A 16,906-nucleotide genomic window follows, 5' to 3' on the forward strand; every position below is an offset into this window, starting at 1 on the left:
ACTCTGGTATCGCCATCTGCATCGCCTGCTCTCTCCATCATCGTTCTTCCGCCAACGGCTGCGGGTGCCATTCACGACGTACCTCCGACAATTCGCTCATACCGCTGTTTGCATCTACCTTGCCGTCTTTTTCCGTCTTCGTCGTTCCCCCTCTTTCACTCGCTTCGCAATTTTTCTGTGCGTTTCACAGCAGTCTTGAATTTCACTTGAAGATAAAGTGCGTGGAAAGACTGCGGAGGGCCTCTCTATCGTTCTTCCCTCCCCTTCCCTCCCGCTCTCTATCCCTCTCGCGCATCCCTATCTTGGTTCAGGATCCTAGCTTTGCACCTGCACACCACCCGTTGTGCGCGTTCTCTAATACCTTTTCTCCTTCTACCTCCAAGTCTCCTTCAACCATGGGTAAGACTGTGCTGAGCTGCCGCAAGGGCAACGGCTCTGTGTACCAGGTGCACGGCCACAAGCGCCTCGGCTCCGCCAAGCTGCGCATTCTGGACTACGCCGAGCGCCACGGCTACATGCGCGGCGTGGTGAAGTCGATCGAGCACGAGGCTGGTCGTGGTGCGGCGCTGGCGCGCGTGGAGTTCCGCCATCCGTACAAGTTCCGCCGTGTGAAGGAGCTGATGGTGGCGCCGGAAGGCATGTTCACTGGCCAGTCGGTGTTCTGCGGCCAGAAGGCGCCGCTCGCGATCGGCAACGTGCTGCCCCTGGGCCAGATCACGGAGGGCTGCATCGTGTGCAACGTGGAGGCGAAGCCTGGCGACCGCGGCACACTTGCGCGCGCGTCCGGCGACTACTGCATCATCATCTCGCACAACCACGAGACGGGCCGCACGCGCCTGAAGCTGCCAAGCGGGCAGAAGAAGTCTGTGCCGAGCACAAGCCGCGCGATGATCGGCATCATCAGCGGCGGCGGGCGCATCGAGAAGCCCGTGCTGAAGGCCGGTAACTCGTTCTACCGCTTCCGCGGCAAGCGCAACTGCTGGCCCAAGGTGCGTGGTGTTGCCCGCAACCCGGTGGAGCACCCGCACGGTGGTGGTAATCATCAGCACATTGGTCACCCGTCGACGGTGTCGCGCCACTCGCCGCCGGGCCAGAAGGTGGGCCTGATCGCTGCCCGCCGCACCGGCCGTATTCGGGGTGGTAAGGCTGTCAAGGGCGCGTGGCACCCGGAGGAGTAAAGGGCAAGATCAGCCGGCGACTGAGTGGTGCCGCGTTTTGTGCGGTGGCGCTCAGTTCCTGTGGACTTTGTCTCCTTTTGGGTGTCTTTTGCTACTCCTTGCCGCTGGCATACTCCTCCGAGCTCGTTGTCTGTGCGTGTGCGCATCATCCGCGGGTGTGGAGGCAGGCACTCAGCTGGGACAGGGGCGAAGAGGAGCAAACGAACACCTGGAAAAAAGCCCCGACTGCATAGTCTCTCTAAGTGCAGTGCAGTGGTGGATGTGAGGTTTTTTTCGGGTGTCATTTTACCTCTTTTCGACTAGAGAAAGCGGCAGAGGCGAGTGGCGGCTAAAGGGGACGCCTTGCTGCTGTTCTGGGTGCCACGGACTTCTTCTGATTTCGGCTCACTTGGAGGTATGCAGTGAAAAGGTATGCGCTTCCGTTGTCTTTTTTTTTTGGTTGTACGGCGTACTTCTTGAGCGTAATCCCCCCGCGTTGTCTGTGAGTGTCCGCAAATCTACACAGGCCATGAGAGGCTGCCACATCTTTTTAGATTCTGCATCTTTCTCTAACACGTGACGAGGATGCGCGCGGCGAGTGCACGCATGATTGGCCGAGTTGTGCGAGTGATCGAGCCCATATGGATGCAATGCGGTGTTGCGGCATGGGCTACCGGGGGTGTTGTTGCTGCTGCTACTACTACTGTGGCACGAGAGGGAGCAAGAGGGGGAGGGGAGAGCTGAATAGTGTTTGGCTAGGCGGTGGAGGGGGATGGGCTCATCTTCACGCCATCCAAGCCGATGTGCGATTGGGTGTATGCGGGGGTGTTCACAGCACCTTTATTTTCTTCCCCAATATTCCCCGTTCCCCTCTCCCGCTTCTCACCGACCCGCCTGCGGCCGTTCCATCCGTTTAGCAGTCAACTAAGACGAGGAAAGCTCCCTCTCTCTTCCCTTGTGATGCACAAGCGAGGATAAAGCGATGCATGATGAAATGAACGGCGGGCGATGTCCTCTAGCTGAGTCTGCACTTGCTGGTGCGTCCCTCCGGTATGAAAAGTGCACGCAGTCACTCTGCAGCCACTATTGTGAGAGTGGAGTGTTACTTTGTGTAAGCGGTAGTGGGCTCAGCTGCCCTGCCCTCCGCTGTCGTGGCTGCCACTGCTGTTGTGTCAGTGGTATACTCACTTCCAGTAGTTGCAGGAGAGAAGAAGAGCAGCTCCCGATGCTCCGGACGGCGCTTGAATATGTTTTGCTACCGTGAGCGGTTCGTTTTGCTGTCTTCCCGCGTGCGCCTCTGTGCATTCTTTCTATGCTTCACGTCCTTCTTTGTTTCCCTCCCTTCTCGGGTTTCCCTGTACGCCTCATACATTTCTTTTCACCCTTCTGTCCGCCCCTGTTCCGCTCTTTGTGCCTTTGCCTCACTCTCACCCATACCAAACGACTCCTGTGTTTCTTTTTTTGTGCGCACTCTGCGTCTCGTGTGAGTATACTTCACACCTTTGCGTCACACACGCTCTGTTCATTGTTGCGGTGACGTGCGCTCATTACACACTCGCAGTCAGTGAAGAACGCACCCCCTCCTTCAACCATGGGTAAGACTGTGCTGAGCTGCCGCAAGGGCAACGGCTCTGTGTACCAGGTGCACGGCCACAAGCGCCTCGGCTCCGCCAAGCTGCGCATTCTGGACTACGCCGAGCGCCACGGCTACATGCGCGGCGTGGTGAAGTCGATCGAGCACGAGGCTGGTCGTGGTGCGGCGCTGGCGCGCGTGGAGTTCCGCCATCCGTACAAGTTCCGCCGTGTGAAGGAGCTGATGGTGGCGCCGGAAGGCATGTTCACTGGCCAGTCGGTGTTCTGCGGCCAGAAGGCGCCGCTCGCGATCGGCAACGTGCTGCCCCTGGGCCAGATCACGGAGGGCTGCATCGTGTGCAACGTGGAGGCGAAGCCTGGCGACCGCGGCACACTTGCGCGCGCGTCCGGCGACTACTGCATCATCATCTCGCACAACCACGAGACGGGCCGCACGCGCCTGAAGCTGCCAAGCGGGCAGAAGAAGTCTGTGCCGAGCACAAGCCGCGCGATGATCGGCATCATCAGCGGCGGCGGGCGCATCGAGAAGCCCGTGCTGAAGGCCGGTAACTCGTTCTACCGCTTCCGCGGCAAGCGCAACTGCTGGCCCAAGGTGCGTGGTGTTGCCCGCAACCCGGTGGAGCACCCGCACGGTGGTGGTAATCATCAGCACATTGGTCACCCGTCGACGGTGTCGCGCCACTCGCCGCCGGGCCAGAAGGTGGGCCTGATCGCTGCCCGCCGCACCGGCCGTATTCGGGGTGGTAAGGCTGTCAAGGGCGCGTGGCACCCGGAGGAGTAAAGGGCAAGATCAGCCGGCGACTGAGTGGGGCCGCGTTTTGTGCGGTGGCGCTCAGTTCCTGTGGACTTTGTCTCCTTTTGGGTGTCTTTTGCTACTCCTTGCCGCTGGCATACTCCTCCGAGCTCGTTGTCTGTGCGTGTGGTTCCCTGTGACACTTATTTGACGACGTGCATCGGTGCGACGTACGTCTCTTTACGTGCCACTGAACTGACCTCATTTCTGTCTTTTGTTGGCTGACGGCATATTTGATCATTTTCATCTTTACTCAAAATAATGAGTGCAAAGCGTAGCTGAAACGTGTGTCGTGAAGGAAAAACAGGGAGATGCCGACTGCAGCGTCTGTGCCTGAGTACTAAGTACTTCGTCATTGTCGTATGGCTCTCACTCGGCGGCTAGCGTGTTGAGTGCCTGTTGCCTCTCCTTCGGTCTCCAGCTGATTTCCTTACGGTCCCTGTGTGAAATGGGTGGAGGAGGAGGGAAAAGGAGAGAGGAAATGGACGCTCTGTGTGTGTGCGCGCGTGGAGCTGCTTTCTCAGGAGGGCATGAGTAGGCATAGAGGAAGGCGTCTGCATCGCGTCACATGTCTGTTACACACACCCAGACGGCAGTGCTGCTCCTGGCGCGTGAGCTTCGTACTCGGGAGGCATTCGTACGACCATCTTGAGTGGAGCGCGCCTCTCCTCCGTCTCCTCTCATGTCTACCCCCTGCCCAAAAAGCACCATCTCGCTGATGTCATGCCCGCGTCACGCACTCGTCCTGCCTCTTTTTCTTCCCTTCTTGTTTCTTTCCCATTGCCGCGGGGTCGGCGCTCGCCACCAATGCTCGAACTCTTTTTACTGTTCCACTTTACTGTTCGCTTCTCTCGAATTCCCCTTCTCACACCTTCACGCCCCTTCCTCCCCCGTTCTGCTCTTCACGGCTTCGTGGTGTACATATCGCACCCTACGCGGGTGAGCAGGCAACGCCTTTTCCACTAGTGCACAAAAAAGCAAGCAGATGCGCATTTGCGCATCACACACACACACACGCACACAAGCAAAGGCACGCCTCTTTCACAAAGTTGTCCCGTTACTCTCGCTTCTTTTCCTTCTCTCTCATCTCTCTCCTGCTTTTCGCTTCGTCGTTGCGTATCGTAAACGACCTCGCCAACTCGGCTCTGTCAGCATCGTGTTGTCGCTGTGTAGCCTTGATACTGCGTTGCTGCTGTGGCACACCCCCTGCAACCTTTACAGCTATCCCACCTTGTTAGTGCACCGTTTCAGATTTGAAAAAACAAAAAGGAAAAACAATCATTGTTATTGTTGCTGCTGCGTCTCCTGCTGCAGATTCTCTCTGTCTCTTCGCACAAACCCTCTCACCTCTTTCTGCTCTGCGCCGTATATCTGCTCCCCCCTTCTCTCTCTCTCTCTCTTAGTGGGTACCCGCGTGCACCTTTTCTTTGGTGATAGCGACGTCAACGGCTTTCTCTTTCTTCCTTCAGTGTGGTCTTTTTCTTTTCCCTTTTCGAGCTGCGAAGTTGTTCGTGTGGTGGCTCCGATATCGTGTGCATTTGTTGTCCCTTTTGGTGCCGTTGTTTTCTCGTCAGCGGGCCGCCTTCCTGCAAAGAGCGAAAATAAAAAGACGTGTGGGCCTTGCGTCTCCCCCTTCCCTTCCTCTCTCTCCCTCTCGTTGACTCCCTCGCACTCCTTTCACTTTTCTCTCCTATCATTTGGCTCGTGTGTCGATTTTCTTTTTCTCTCTATCCTTCGCTCTTTTAGGACGAGAAGAGAGGGAATCGTTAACAACAACAAGGCCCGACAGAGAGGACGCGGCCGTAGTAGCACCCCACGTGAGAGGACGCTGTTACGTGAGTGCGTGTGGATGTATCAGAGGCCGAGAAGAGTCCCACGAAAGGAGAAGCGAAACACTATCCGAAGCGCAGAAGAACGGAAGACAGGGGGGGGGGGCAGCTTGCCTCTTAGTCTACCTGCACTGCTCTGTATTCTGAATTCCCGCCGCTTATCTAATATTTTCTTATGTTATTTGCGCTGTGGCCGCTCTTTTTCTTTGGCTAACGGCATTGCCTCCTTTTCTTGCAATCGTTGCACATTTCTACTATCATCGTGCGTGTCTGTGCGTGTGTGTCGCTCTCTCTCTCTGTCTGTGTGTGTCCGCTGCATATCTCTCGTGTTTCTCGCGGAGTCCCTTGCCTTTCCACCATCAACACTATCGCCATCCACAGGTGGTACGGCGGTCTACCGCTGGTGATACGCACACGGGCACGCACCGATATAAACCGATACACAAGAGACCGACAGAGGTGAGGCAAAGACCGCGCACATCTTGTGTCTCGGTTTTGCCGTGGTCACTTGCTTGGATTTGCTCGTCGCGGTGAGGACACGCCCGCTCTATCTGTGTTTCGTCTTTCCTTTGCTTTTCCTCCCATATTGTAGAACTTCGCATTTGCCTTGCCCTAGCAGTGGAAAGAAAAGGTGACTTGCCTACACCTTTCAATCTCTCTGTCCCCGTCAGCGGTTGCCCAGACCTCCGCTTACCAACGCATAGGAGCGCTCCCGCGCTTTCTTCACTCCGTTGGGCATAATAGGGAGATCACCAATTGACCACTGCCAATAAAAGAAATAAATGAGCGACTTTGACGCACCTCTGCCGAGGGGTTACTCATGCAATAGTGGTCATGGCACCCACACTCCTCGTCAACGAGTGCCACAGCTGAATATCTCGGAGTGCTCGTCTGCAGCTTCGGCTTCCAAAGGGACAGCTTCGCGAGCGGGTAGCACGGCGTGCAAAACAAGCGGTCGCACCGGGCGGCGTGCGAGCCTACTACCCGTACTTCGTATCCCAGTGCACGAGGAGCCGGAGCGGAATGAAGTGCTACCCTCACCATACCCATACGCGACGTCGCCTTTCCGGGGAGGCTCACCGTCCATCATGTCTATGCTCCGTGTAGCGTCAATTTCAAGCGAGAACCCGCCACCTCCACCGGATATCCAACACATTGAGGGGCAGCTTTGGTACGTGAAGGGGAAGAATGGCCCAGGGAGAAAGCACGCATCTCTGCAGTGGGTCGTATGCGAAGACCAGCGACTCTCTATATACAGCAGCTGGGCGAATAGCCGCCGCCTCATAGAGGAGATGTGTTTTGAGCGGGTGCATATCTTGTTTGACTTTCTACACCCACACAAGCATCCGGAGGTGCTAGGCAGCGGTGCCCCGCAGACGCGTCGCCTGTCGATTCACCGAAACGAGCCCCGCACCACAGCGGAGTTGCGCTACGCATTTCAAATACGCGACCCCTGCGACGTCAAAACCTTCGCCGGATATCACTACTTTGGGGTCGAGTATGTGTTGCGTGACTTGTCGACGGAGAGGCTGCGGCGCAGCCTTGCAATCTTCTGCACTGATCATCCAGATGACCATCGAAAGTGGCGTGACTTCTGGGAAGAGATGCAGGTGCGGTACCCCATGGTTCGGAATCGAAGCGCCACATCGATGCCGATGGACATGAGCTCGGAGTTAATGAGTGAATTCCTGCTTCCCTCGCAGGCGGCGAGGCGGGCAGTAGAGGGACAAAGTAAACAAGATACGGACTCGGTGAGCAGCTCATGCTTGCCCTCGCCGATCAACCAAGATGACGACAACCTCACTGGTACACGTACGCCGGAGTGGACTGATAGCGAACACAGGCAGCTTCACTCGAGGGGCAGCACACCACCTCCCCCCTTTGTGTTGCTAGGCAGTACCACCACCGATGGCGTGCATCAAAACCTACTAGGCAACTTGAGAGCTGGTGATGAGAAGGTCCAGGCAGAGAGCATTGCGCAGTGGATTGCGCTGCTCGTCGATGCGGAACGGCAGGCGCGGGAGGGGATCGAGCTCATAGAGGCAGCAACGCACAGCTTGCTGGAGGCTAACCAAAAGCTGCGCGATCTTGCTTACCACGTGCTGCCAGCGGCAACCTTTCCCCCTTCTATGGGCCTGGCGTGTGGTAAAGGCGAGGGCAGTGCATGCGACGGAACCTCGGGTGGAGTGTCGATCCGCGATGGTGACACCATACACTCCTTGCAAGCGGAGCTGAAGGAGTTGCTCGTAGCCCTCGAGGAGGTAAAAAGCGCCGCTGCCTACCCCACTTCAGCGCCGGAAGCGCTGGCATCAGCGGAGTCTGTCGCGGCGTCGAATCAAGAGCTGCTGGCGACATATGAGCGGGAGTTGGCGGAGCTGCGGGCTCAAAATGCAACGCTAAGGAGCGAACTCGATACTCATGCAGCCATCGCCACAGAACGTGTTGAGAGGGCACTAGACGAGTGGACTCGGGCCGGTGTCGTCGACATTGCCGATGGTGATACGGAACATGAGGGCAGCGGCCGTAGAGGCACCAATGTGGTTTCTCCTGCGAGTAGGCAGCGGTACTTGACTGCGGATGAGGCCCTCCTGCGAGCCTTGATCGAGGCTGCGTTGGGACGAGAATCATCGACTGCTGCCTTCGCCGCTTCCAGCGGCTCCTCGTCCTCTGCACAGGTCAGCACTCAGGATGGGTCTGCCTCCGATCTGCAAGCGTCACACTCCGCTTCATCAACCAACGCCGATGAGCATGATGGGGCCATTACTGCCGGACAATCCTTAGGCACCGCATCCGACTCTCATCAGCCTTGGGGTGCACTCAGCAGAGATGCCCGGCTCTCGAGTGCTATGAGTGCGGCAGGAGCGTTGACAGCTTCACTGCCAGAATTGGTGCAGCAGCACTTGAGCACGTTTGCCGCGGAGCACGATCGCCGCCTTGGTGGCCCCGACTCCGCACCGTCTTCCTCAATAGAAGGCGTTCTTTATCATGTGGTGGATGAGGTCGTGACGGCCTTTAACCACATGGTGAACGTGCCAGAGACAGTTGAAGGGGTCTCGAACGCTGATGGCAGCGTTGCCGCGCCTGCTCGAGAAATCACTGCGGTGTCATCATGGCTCTCCGTGCTGCATCGATGCCTCCTGCACAGGGTTGACGTGGTCGAAGCGGTGCGTGCCACCGGCACACGCGACAAGAGTCTGCTCTCTGCCGCTGAGTTTGGTGGGTCTACGGCGGATGCAGGAGGCGCCGTTGATTCCACCGCCGCTGAAGATGGTGCGATTCAATGCCGTCCCCCCGCTGCGGCCTCCTCAGATACGCGACGTAGAGGCTCGCTGCCACCGCTCACAGACGAAGAAATATCCATCATAGGCGACCTTCGCCGCTCCGTCCATGACCTAGTGGCGTGGATTCTCGATCTTCTAGCTGAAAGGCAGCAGTACGCGACTTCTGTGGCGGCTTTAGACTCCATGACGTGTCAGCACGATGTGTTTCAGCCTCTGAAAGAGGTTCAAGCGGAATTGGAGAGGACAACCGCGCGCTTTGAAGCCGCAGCGGCGGTCGAGAGTCGCGACAATGTCGCATACAGACACCGTGGAGTTACTACTCCGGACATCTTGCCACTCGAGGCAGCTGCAGCCTCTAGCGGCGCTGACGGTGACCCCGAGTATTCTGAGAAGCATACTGCAGGTAGTTCCGATACGCTCAAAGTAGAGCACCGCCTCAAGGCACGACTGCAGCACGCTATGTCCGCCTTTGATAGCGCATGCGCGGAGGCTGTGGCGCTGCGGCGTTTGCTGACCACAATCCTCTATGGGAGTGAGGTGCCGCTTCGAAGTGCAGACTCGACCGATGGTGTCGTTGCGGCGGCAACGACCAATGCAGCTGCAGCGTGTGAAGCGTTCCGCGCCGCTCAAGACGCGGGCATTGACGGAGTGGACAAGCTTCGAGGAGCTGCAGAGGCATCAGTGGCGGTGAGAGCGAGGGAGGAGGTGTGGGCTAACACTCTCACGCCAGCTGTGCTACAGGCGTGTGCGGATGCGCTCGTCGGTGGTCCATGTATCCAGGACGTGGTACACTCATTGCAGCTGATACTCGGGCGTTGTCCTGAAATAGACGGCAGCCCTAAGTGGGTTGGAGGCGCCGCTGATGTACTGCCCCTCTCGAAAGAGAGTATATGGAGCCTCGTGCAGGAGCTTCACCAGCGCCTCGCTGCGGAGCAGGCCCGCTGCAATAAGCTACTTGGTGGGGTGATGCTGATATCCGCCTCACTTGCTTCTTCGGAGAGTGAGCTGCTAGCGGCAGCCTACTCGACTGCGATGGCGGCAACGGCCAACGCAAGTGCCATGACAGACGAGGCCTTGAAGTCGTGGGCGGCGTACAGCAACAACTCTAATGAAGTGACGCCGGAAGAGCAACGTTGTCTTCACGAGCCTGCGGAGACAAAAGCCAACCCTCGCCTCTCCTCTTTTCCCGCAGCCTGTGGGGGAGAGAATGCTCTCCACGAGGCTGTCCACACCGACCTCATCGTGACTCTGACTAGCGCGGAGGGCGCGCGCGATTTACGTAGCACTGCTTTAGACACCGCATGCTCCCTTCTGCCGAACTTAACTGCCCGTATCGCCGGCACAGAAACAACGCTTTGGCGGCTTGTAGGGGATCTCCTCCTACACGGCGCAGGTACAGGTGTGCCCTCGCTGGAGGTCTTGCTTGCCCTCCCAATCGTGAACCACACCGGTGTTCCAACTGCTGTCGACGCCAGTGAGAAAGATGGAGTGTCATTGGGTGACCACATGAGGGTGGCCGGAAATGCAGTCGAGGAGCTACTGAGTGAGAGTGAGGAGGCGGCACGTGGGCGACGTGAGTGGATGCAGCAACTCCTGCGGTGGCTCAAAGACTTTCCTCTGGCGTCGGCGAGTGACGCCGCACCTGAACTGGCATCGGGGTTACAGTGTGATGCGTCCACCGCGCATGAGGTCTATGCTCAGCTGCTGGAGGAGCTTGCCGCCGCGGAGAGCGAGTTCATGAGTAGAGTCGGTGCGGTGGGGGCACTACTGCGGAAAACAAGCTGTGTGCATACCATCTCAGTTCCTGAGATGAGCAACGAAGCAGGAGGTGCTGATATTGCAATGCTTGCGGCTGCTGCCTCGGCGGACATAGCGGAGGCTCTGCATGTTTCCGAAGCGCACATCAGCGTGACGGAAGCTTCCGTCGATCCCGTCCAACGTGTGGTACAGGTGAGTGCGACCATTGCTCATCACCCACACGCACTGACGCGTGCAGCCGTGCTTGGTTCCGTGCATGCCTGCCCGTGTGCACGCGTGCGGGAAGCGTTAAAAGGCGCACCAGCCAATTCTGCTACGACGGCTTCCAGCATGAACGAGCAGAGCACAGCACGGCCAGTGACTGTGGACTCGCCAGAGGGCATGGACGCCGTAAGCTGCCTCTCCACAAGCCTGCTGCACCGCGCGGCAAAGATAGCTGCCGTCGTCGAGTTTGAGAAACGAGTACTTGCGCTACTACCGACAGCGCAGGACACAGCCGTGGCGAACGTCAGAATGTCTACTATAGATGCAATGCCGGCTTGCAAGGCAGGGCAGACCTTGGCCGCTATGCTCGCTACCGAACTCGATATCAATCCTCCAGAGGCCAACTTTGAAGTTGCTCCCACGGTATTCCCATCACTTCTCCAGAGCCTTGCTTCCTACCTGCAAGAGCTTCACGACATCGTCCTACCTGTTCTGCATCACCGCATCATTAACCCTGAAAAAGCGTCCTTAGAGAAACTGCGTACCGCCGTTGACGCTCTACACGACGCCGCCATAGAAAAGATGCCACACGTCACGCTTGAGCAACTTTCCTGCATTGACAATACCACTGGTATGCCGTGGCCAGAGGCCCTCAACACAGCCAACCTTCGTGATCTTCATTTCATCATCGACCACCTATCCACCACAGCAAAACAAGCAGTATCGCTCAATTTCACCGATGATCTATTTCATCACCTCCGCGCCACCGCCGAGAGCCTTGGCGTGCCGCCGGACGCGTACGCTGGCGAGTGTAGCGGCGAGCGGGTGCCGACGGCCGCGCAGCTGGCGGAGCGTGCTGGCGCTGTTGTGTGCGCCCGTGCTGAGGAGGCGGCAGGGCTGCGCAGCATCGCCGAGAGCCTTGGCGTGCCGCCGGACGCGTATGCTGGCGAGTGTAGCGGCGAGCGGGTGCCGACGGCCGCGCAGCTGGCGGAGCGTGCTGGCGCTGTTGTGTGCGCCCGTGCTGAGGAGGCGGCAGGGCTGCGCAGCATCGCCGAGAGCCTTGGCGTGCCGCCGGACGCGTACGCTGGCGAGTGTAGCGGCGAGCGGGTGCCGACGGCCGCGCAGCTGGCGGAGCGTGCTGGCGCTGTTGTGTGCGCCCGTGCTGAGGAGGCGGCAGGGCTGCGCAGCATCGCCGAGAGCCTTGGCGTGCCGCCGGACGCGTACGCTGGCGAGTGTAGCGGCGAGCGGGTGCCGACGGCCGCGCAGCTGGCGGAGCGTGCTGGCGCTGTTGTGTGCGCCCGTGCTGAGGAGGCGGCAGGGCTGCGCAGCATCGCCGAGAGCCTTGGCGTGCCGCCGGACGCGTACGCTGGCGAGTGTAGCGGCGAGCGGGTGCCGACGGCCGCGCAGCTGGCGGAGCGTGCTGGCGCTGTTGTGCGCGCCCGTGCTGAGGAAGCGGCAGGGCTGCGCAGCATCGCCGAGAGCCTTGGCGTGCCGCCGGACGCGTACGCTGGCGAGTGTAGCGGCGAGATGACTTCCACATGTTCCAATGTGCTTGGAGGTATTGACAGTCTGGTGAAGCACTGTAAGAGTGCTGATGAATTGGCGTCGAGAAGTGCCTGTGAATTGCAGGCTGCTGTTAGCGTTTTGGTGAAGTTGTGGGAAGCTGTGGAGGAGGCAGGAGTCGTGACCGCGGACCTGAGAGATGGTTGGTGGGCTGTTGGTGGCCTCAGGCGTTGGGAAGTTGGTGCCGAACTCATCTGTGGGCTTTCTGCGGCGGTGGAAGTGTCGCGGGAGGAGGTTGGGGATGCCTCGGAGCGCATTAAGCTCTTCGAGGAGCAGCTGGTGGACGTGGAACGTGACCAGAACGAGTCTCGTGAGGCGATCACAGCTGCGGTAGAGAAACTGCGTGGTGGACTAGAGGAGGTGAATGCTGAGGATAACGGTGAGATGTCCCCTCCTTCTTCGTGTGGATCGACGGTGTGCGGGCCTCTGTTTGCCAGTCTGCGACAACTCACAAGCGAGGTATCGGATGTCGCCTCTGTGCTGCGGCGAGTAAAGCAGGTGTTGGAAGAGCATAATGCTGAAGAGAAATGCATGCCGGAGCTGGAGGAGATGAGCTTTCCTGCTTCACAGGGGGACGGTAGTGACGGGCTCATGGCGGGCAAGGTAGTCATGTACGAGGATGTGGTTGCTGGCGTACGTGCGAAGGTAGACGCCTTGAGGAAGGAGCGGGCAAAGCGACTTGAGACAGATAGCGTTCTGAAGAACTTCTTGAGTGCTGTTGCCGATCAAGGCTCGTTTACCTCCGAGGAACCGGTGTCCCGTCCACCGTCGCTGACATTGCGCCGATGCATGAAGCCTAAGGCGAAGCCGCAGCCAGCGGATTTAGATTCCAGCGTCACGGAGGAGTTTGCCTTGCTACGCACACCATTGCATTTGCCTGCTAGCAATGACAGCACCGCCACGCCACTTGGGCGCAGTTGCAGTATCCCAGTACCACTGGCCTCCTGGGCTACCGGTGACATGCTGGAGAAAGTGTGTCACCATATGAACGAGGCCGAGAACGCAGTCAGGATAATGCGGGTTGCCGTTGCTGCGGCGTACGAAGCACTGGGCGGCGAGAATGACGTGGTACACGCGTCAGACGACGAGGCAGCCCGGCTTCTGGTGGAGCTGGCGCGGAATACCGCTGTCAGCATCGAGTCTGTTAGGAGCCTTCTGGACCCACTGGAGAGGCGTGACGCTCCGACTGGTCAACGTGAGTCGCTTGCGCAACTGATGGATCGCATCAAGGGAAAACTTGGCAGCAGCTCTGGGTGCTCCATGCCCACCGTATTGCAGGTGGTGGAGGAAGGTATGCAGCTTATGCACAACGAAGCCAACTCCTCGCGTCCATCACCGAGGTCGTCGGTGAATCGGCGCCTGCCGCGCAAACAGAAACCTGTGTCGCCGGAAGTGGTGGGCTCAGAGAGCTTTTCTCTCACCCATCAGGTGACGTACAGCCGCGACAACTCCTTGTCGTCACTGGCCTCGACGCTGCGGGTGCTGCCTCTGCCGCCTCCTGGCTTACCAACTTCGGCTGAGGATTTCGAGAAGAAGATTGGGTGCCGTATGAAAGAGCTGGATGCGCTACGACGTGGCTGTAGCATTGCCCTCAGAACTCTAGACTCCTCGCTGAAAGTCTCTGATATGGACTGCGACACCATGGTCATGCATCTGGTGGGACGCTGTAACGACGTGCAAACAGCGATGCAGATCACGGATGCTGTCTTTGAGGACGAAAACATGATATCAGAGCTGAGTTCCGCGAAGACGTTGTACAGCGCCAGCAACCGTTCCGCAAGCGAGCACCCGCTGCTGATGCGCTGTAGCACTCTTGTTAGTGCCGTCAAGTCCCTCAGCAACGTGTGCGAGTCGATGCGGCACACGCAGGCCAACATGGCGAAGCAGCAGCGTTTTCTCATCCACAATGAAGCTCAAAACACAAGTGAGATGCGACGGGCGCTGTTGGAGTTAGAGGAGAAGCTGCGCGACGCCAATGCAGAGCTGATGGAGTCGCACAAAGTGAGAGAGGCAACGGAGAAGAAGGCAGCTGAGGTGTCGTGTGCTTTGGAGATGGCGCAGAATCAGCTCTCAAACCTGCAGAACGTCCGAAACGACATGGAGGAGTCACTGACGCAGCTCAAGCAACAGCATGACGAAGATGCTTATGAGCTAGATCGAGCCGAGGAGAAACTGAACACCTTGTCCAACTCTGTTTCTAGGCTGCAAGAGTCTCTGGAGGTGGCTAGTGATGTTGTGCGTGAGGAGGTGTTGGGGGCGTGCCAGCGGCTTCACTTAGCTGTGATAGGAAGGGAGATGCCAGAGCCTGAGATACCTGCCGAAGGCAGGTCGCAAGAGTTACTTCTTCCGGCTCTTCATGTCATCACCAAGGCACTGCAGAGCGCCATGGAGGAGACCACCCGGTTTGCCACCAGGGACAAGGGAATTGCGACTGCGTTTGCTGAGGAGCGTGTGCATGCTGCACAGCAGGCCGCGGCGCTGAGGGGTGAGCTTGCCTCCATTGCAGAAGCGAAGGAGGTGGCAGAGGCGAGAGCCAAGGCCACCGCGAAGCACCTGAAGCAGACCGAGGACGCTTTTGAGGACGAAGTTGCGAAACTGAAGCGGGCTCTTCGCAACAGCGAGGCTATGCTGGAGGACGAGGAGGCGAATCACCAGCGTCGGTTGCGCCAGGCCCAGGCCGCTGCAGAAGATCAGCTGGCAGCGGTACAACGGCGCTTAGACTCTGTCATGTGTGTGCAGGCAGAGGAGGCGCGGCTGCGAGTGGCATCTGAGGAGAACGTACAGAAGTTGCGTGACGCTCTCGCAGAGGCGGAGTCGGAGCTGGCCCGACAGCAGCGCCACGCAGCTGAGGATGTCATGACGCAACGTAAAGAGGACATGCGGCGCATAGAATCGCTAGAAGCAGACCTTGCTGCAGCTCGCCTGCACAGCAACGAGTTGGCGCAGGCTCTTGGTCGCGCGACGCACGACGGTGTTGATGCTGCACGGGCTCTCGAGGCATCAGCGCAGGATATGGCCCAGTTAGCCGCAGAGCTGGCGGACACACGCGCGCAGCTGCGCACAGGGAATGAGGAGTTGGCAAGTATCTGTGCGACCATAGCCTCAACTGGATTAGCGTCGTCAATGACGTCGTCTGCATCCTTGCCAGCGCCACCAGCGAGGGCAACAGAGCTCCTGGAAGGACTCCTAGGTCATATTGCGGTGCTGCAGCGTGCGCTAGAAACCCAAGAAATGGTGCAGCAACGGCGTCGCACCAGGGGTACACAGAGCGAGGATTTTGTGGCCGAAACACTGGCGGCGTTCACAGCCATCTGGGCCGCCGCGGTAAAAGCCGGACGCGCGCCAGCTCGGCTCAACGAAGAGTGGCTGACGCCGATGGATAAGGCGGATGTTGTGTCGAACGTTCTGACGCGCGATGACTCCCCGCGGTTAGATGATCTTGCGGCTACCAGACAGCGCCTGTTGGGTTTGTTGTGTCGCTCGCCGTTGCACTACCAAGGGGGATCAGCAGCGCTAGGGCCTCTCGAGAATGCCACTACGGCAGCCCTGCTTCAGACCTACCATGAAGCAATGGAGGGGTGCTACGGGGCTCAACAGGCTGCGCTTGAGCGAGAGCTTCGAGATGCGCATAGCAAAATTCAGACTCTTTTGGCGCGGCTACAGGAGCAAGAGGAGCAGCACACGATTGAGGCGACGGAGGTGGAGATTCGCGTTAGGCACATGCGCGCAATGGTGCAAAGCAAGCTCATGGCAGATGAGATTGCCGAGCAACGCATGCGAGAGACGGAGGCTTCCGTGCACAGGCACTTCGTACTCGAGTCGTAGATGCTGAACTTGACGCTTGCCACGTATATGCGTGCACATACGCTGATCGACTTGATGCAAGTGTCTGTAGGTGTGTGTGTGCGTATGTGTGCCTGCCCAAGCACGCATGTGAGATGGAAACACCAATGATCAAATCCCCCTGTACTACCTCTTCTTGGGCGCACGTTTGGGTGGACGGGGGTTTTCTCTCCCCTCCCCTCCGCTGGTACGCGCCATGGGCCACAACGCGCGGTGCTCTGCATGGTGGTCAAGGTGAGTGCATTCTCCCAGTTGTGCGCTTGCTTGTTCTCTCCCTGCTTACCCCTTTCGCATTCAGGGTCTGTTTAGGTTGCACCACGACTTCTATCGCCTCTTTTCGGTCCCCACTCTACACCCCCATTGGTCCTTCTCACCTCATTTCACTTCGCCTTCCCCTTGGCCCTCTTGCGCCTCTTCTGCGTCATCTCTTCTCGCCTTGAACACGTCTCTGTGTGTGTGTGTGTGTATGCGTGCTGTGCTGTGTTGTGTCTTCGGTGATTAACGGGCGCCTCTTGCCAGCCGCCGCGTCTCATATTCCTTTTTGTACCTTTGCGCTCTCGCTAAACGCGCTGGCGCTATTCGAGCGTGTGTTACCCCCCCCCCCCCCCCCTCTTTTTTTTTCCCTTTCGCGCTATCCCTTGTCTGGTGCGTGCCGCTCCATACCGCAGAAGAAAACAAGAGTGTTGCGTACCAAATCCGAAGGGTATGGAAACCTCCACGCGCGCGCACATATACCCCCCCCCCCCCCCCCCACACACACACACACATACCCGTACCCGTACATAGGCGTGAGGATCCTTGATTGCTTTGCCTCTCCCCATTCTACACCTACTCTCCTTGTTTCTTTCTCATTCCCCGTGCCCCATCACACGCCGCGTCTCTCGC

The 16,906-nt window shown here is 58.4% G+C and overlaps 3 protein-coding genes across 3 annotated transcripts; all 3 read left to right on the top strand.

Annotated features, from left to right (window-relative positions):
• Positions 1-395: 395 nt before the first annotated feature.
• On the top strand, positions 396-1,178 carry LBRM_34_1350 (putative 60S ribosomal protein L2; the record flags this gene model as incomplete). The annotated part of the gene is made up of 1 exon (XM_001568195.1): positions 396-1,178. The coding sequence occupies one exon, from the start codon at positions 396-398 to the stop codon at positions 1,176-1,178; it is 783 nt and encodes a 260-aa protein (XP_001568245.1).
• Positions 1,179-2,748: 1,570 nt separating this feature from the next.
• Positions 2,749-3,531, top strand: LBRM_34_1360 (putative 60S ribosomal protein L2; the record flags this gene model as incomplete). Its single annotated transcript, XM_001568196.1, has 1 exon — positions 2,749-3,531. The coding sequence occupies one exon, from the start codon at positions 2,749-2,751 to the stop codon at positions 3,529-3,531; it is 783 nt and encodes a 260-aa protein (XP_001568246.1).
• A 2,929-nt stretch (positions 3,532-6,460) lies between these two features.
• Positions 6,461-16,003, top strand: LBRM_34_1370 (conserved hypothetical protein; the record flags this gene model as incomplete). The annotated part of the gene is made up of 1 exon (XM_001568197.2): positions 6,461-16,003. The coding sequence occupies one exon, from the start codon at positions 6,461-6,463 to the stop codon at positions 16,001-16,003; it is 9,543 nt and encodes a 3,180-aa protein (XP_001568247.2).
• Between the last annotated feature and the right edge of the window lie 903 nt (positions 16,004-16,906).

The sequence above is a fragment of the Leishmania braziliensis genome, chromosome 35 (genome assembly GCF_000002845.2).
Source record: "Leishmania braziliensis MHOM/BR/75/M2904 complete genome, chromosome 35".
NCBI lineage: Eukaryota > Euglenozoa > Kinetoplastea > Trypanosomatida > Trypanosomatidae > Leishmania > Leishmania braziliensis.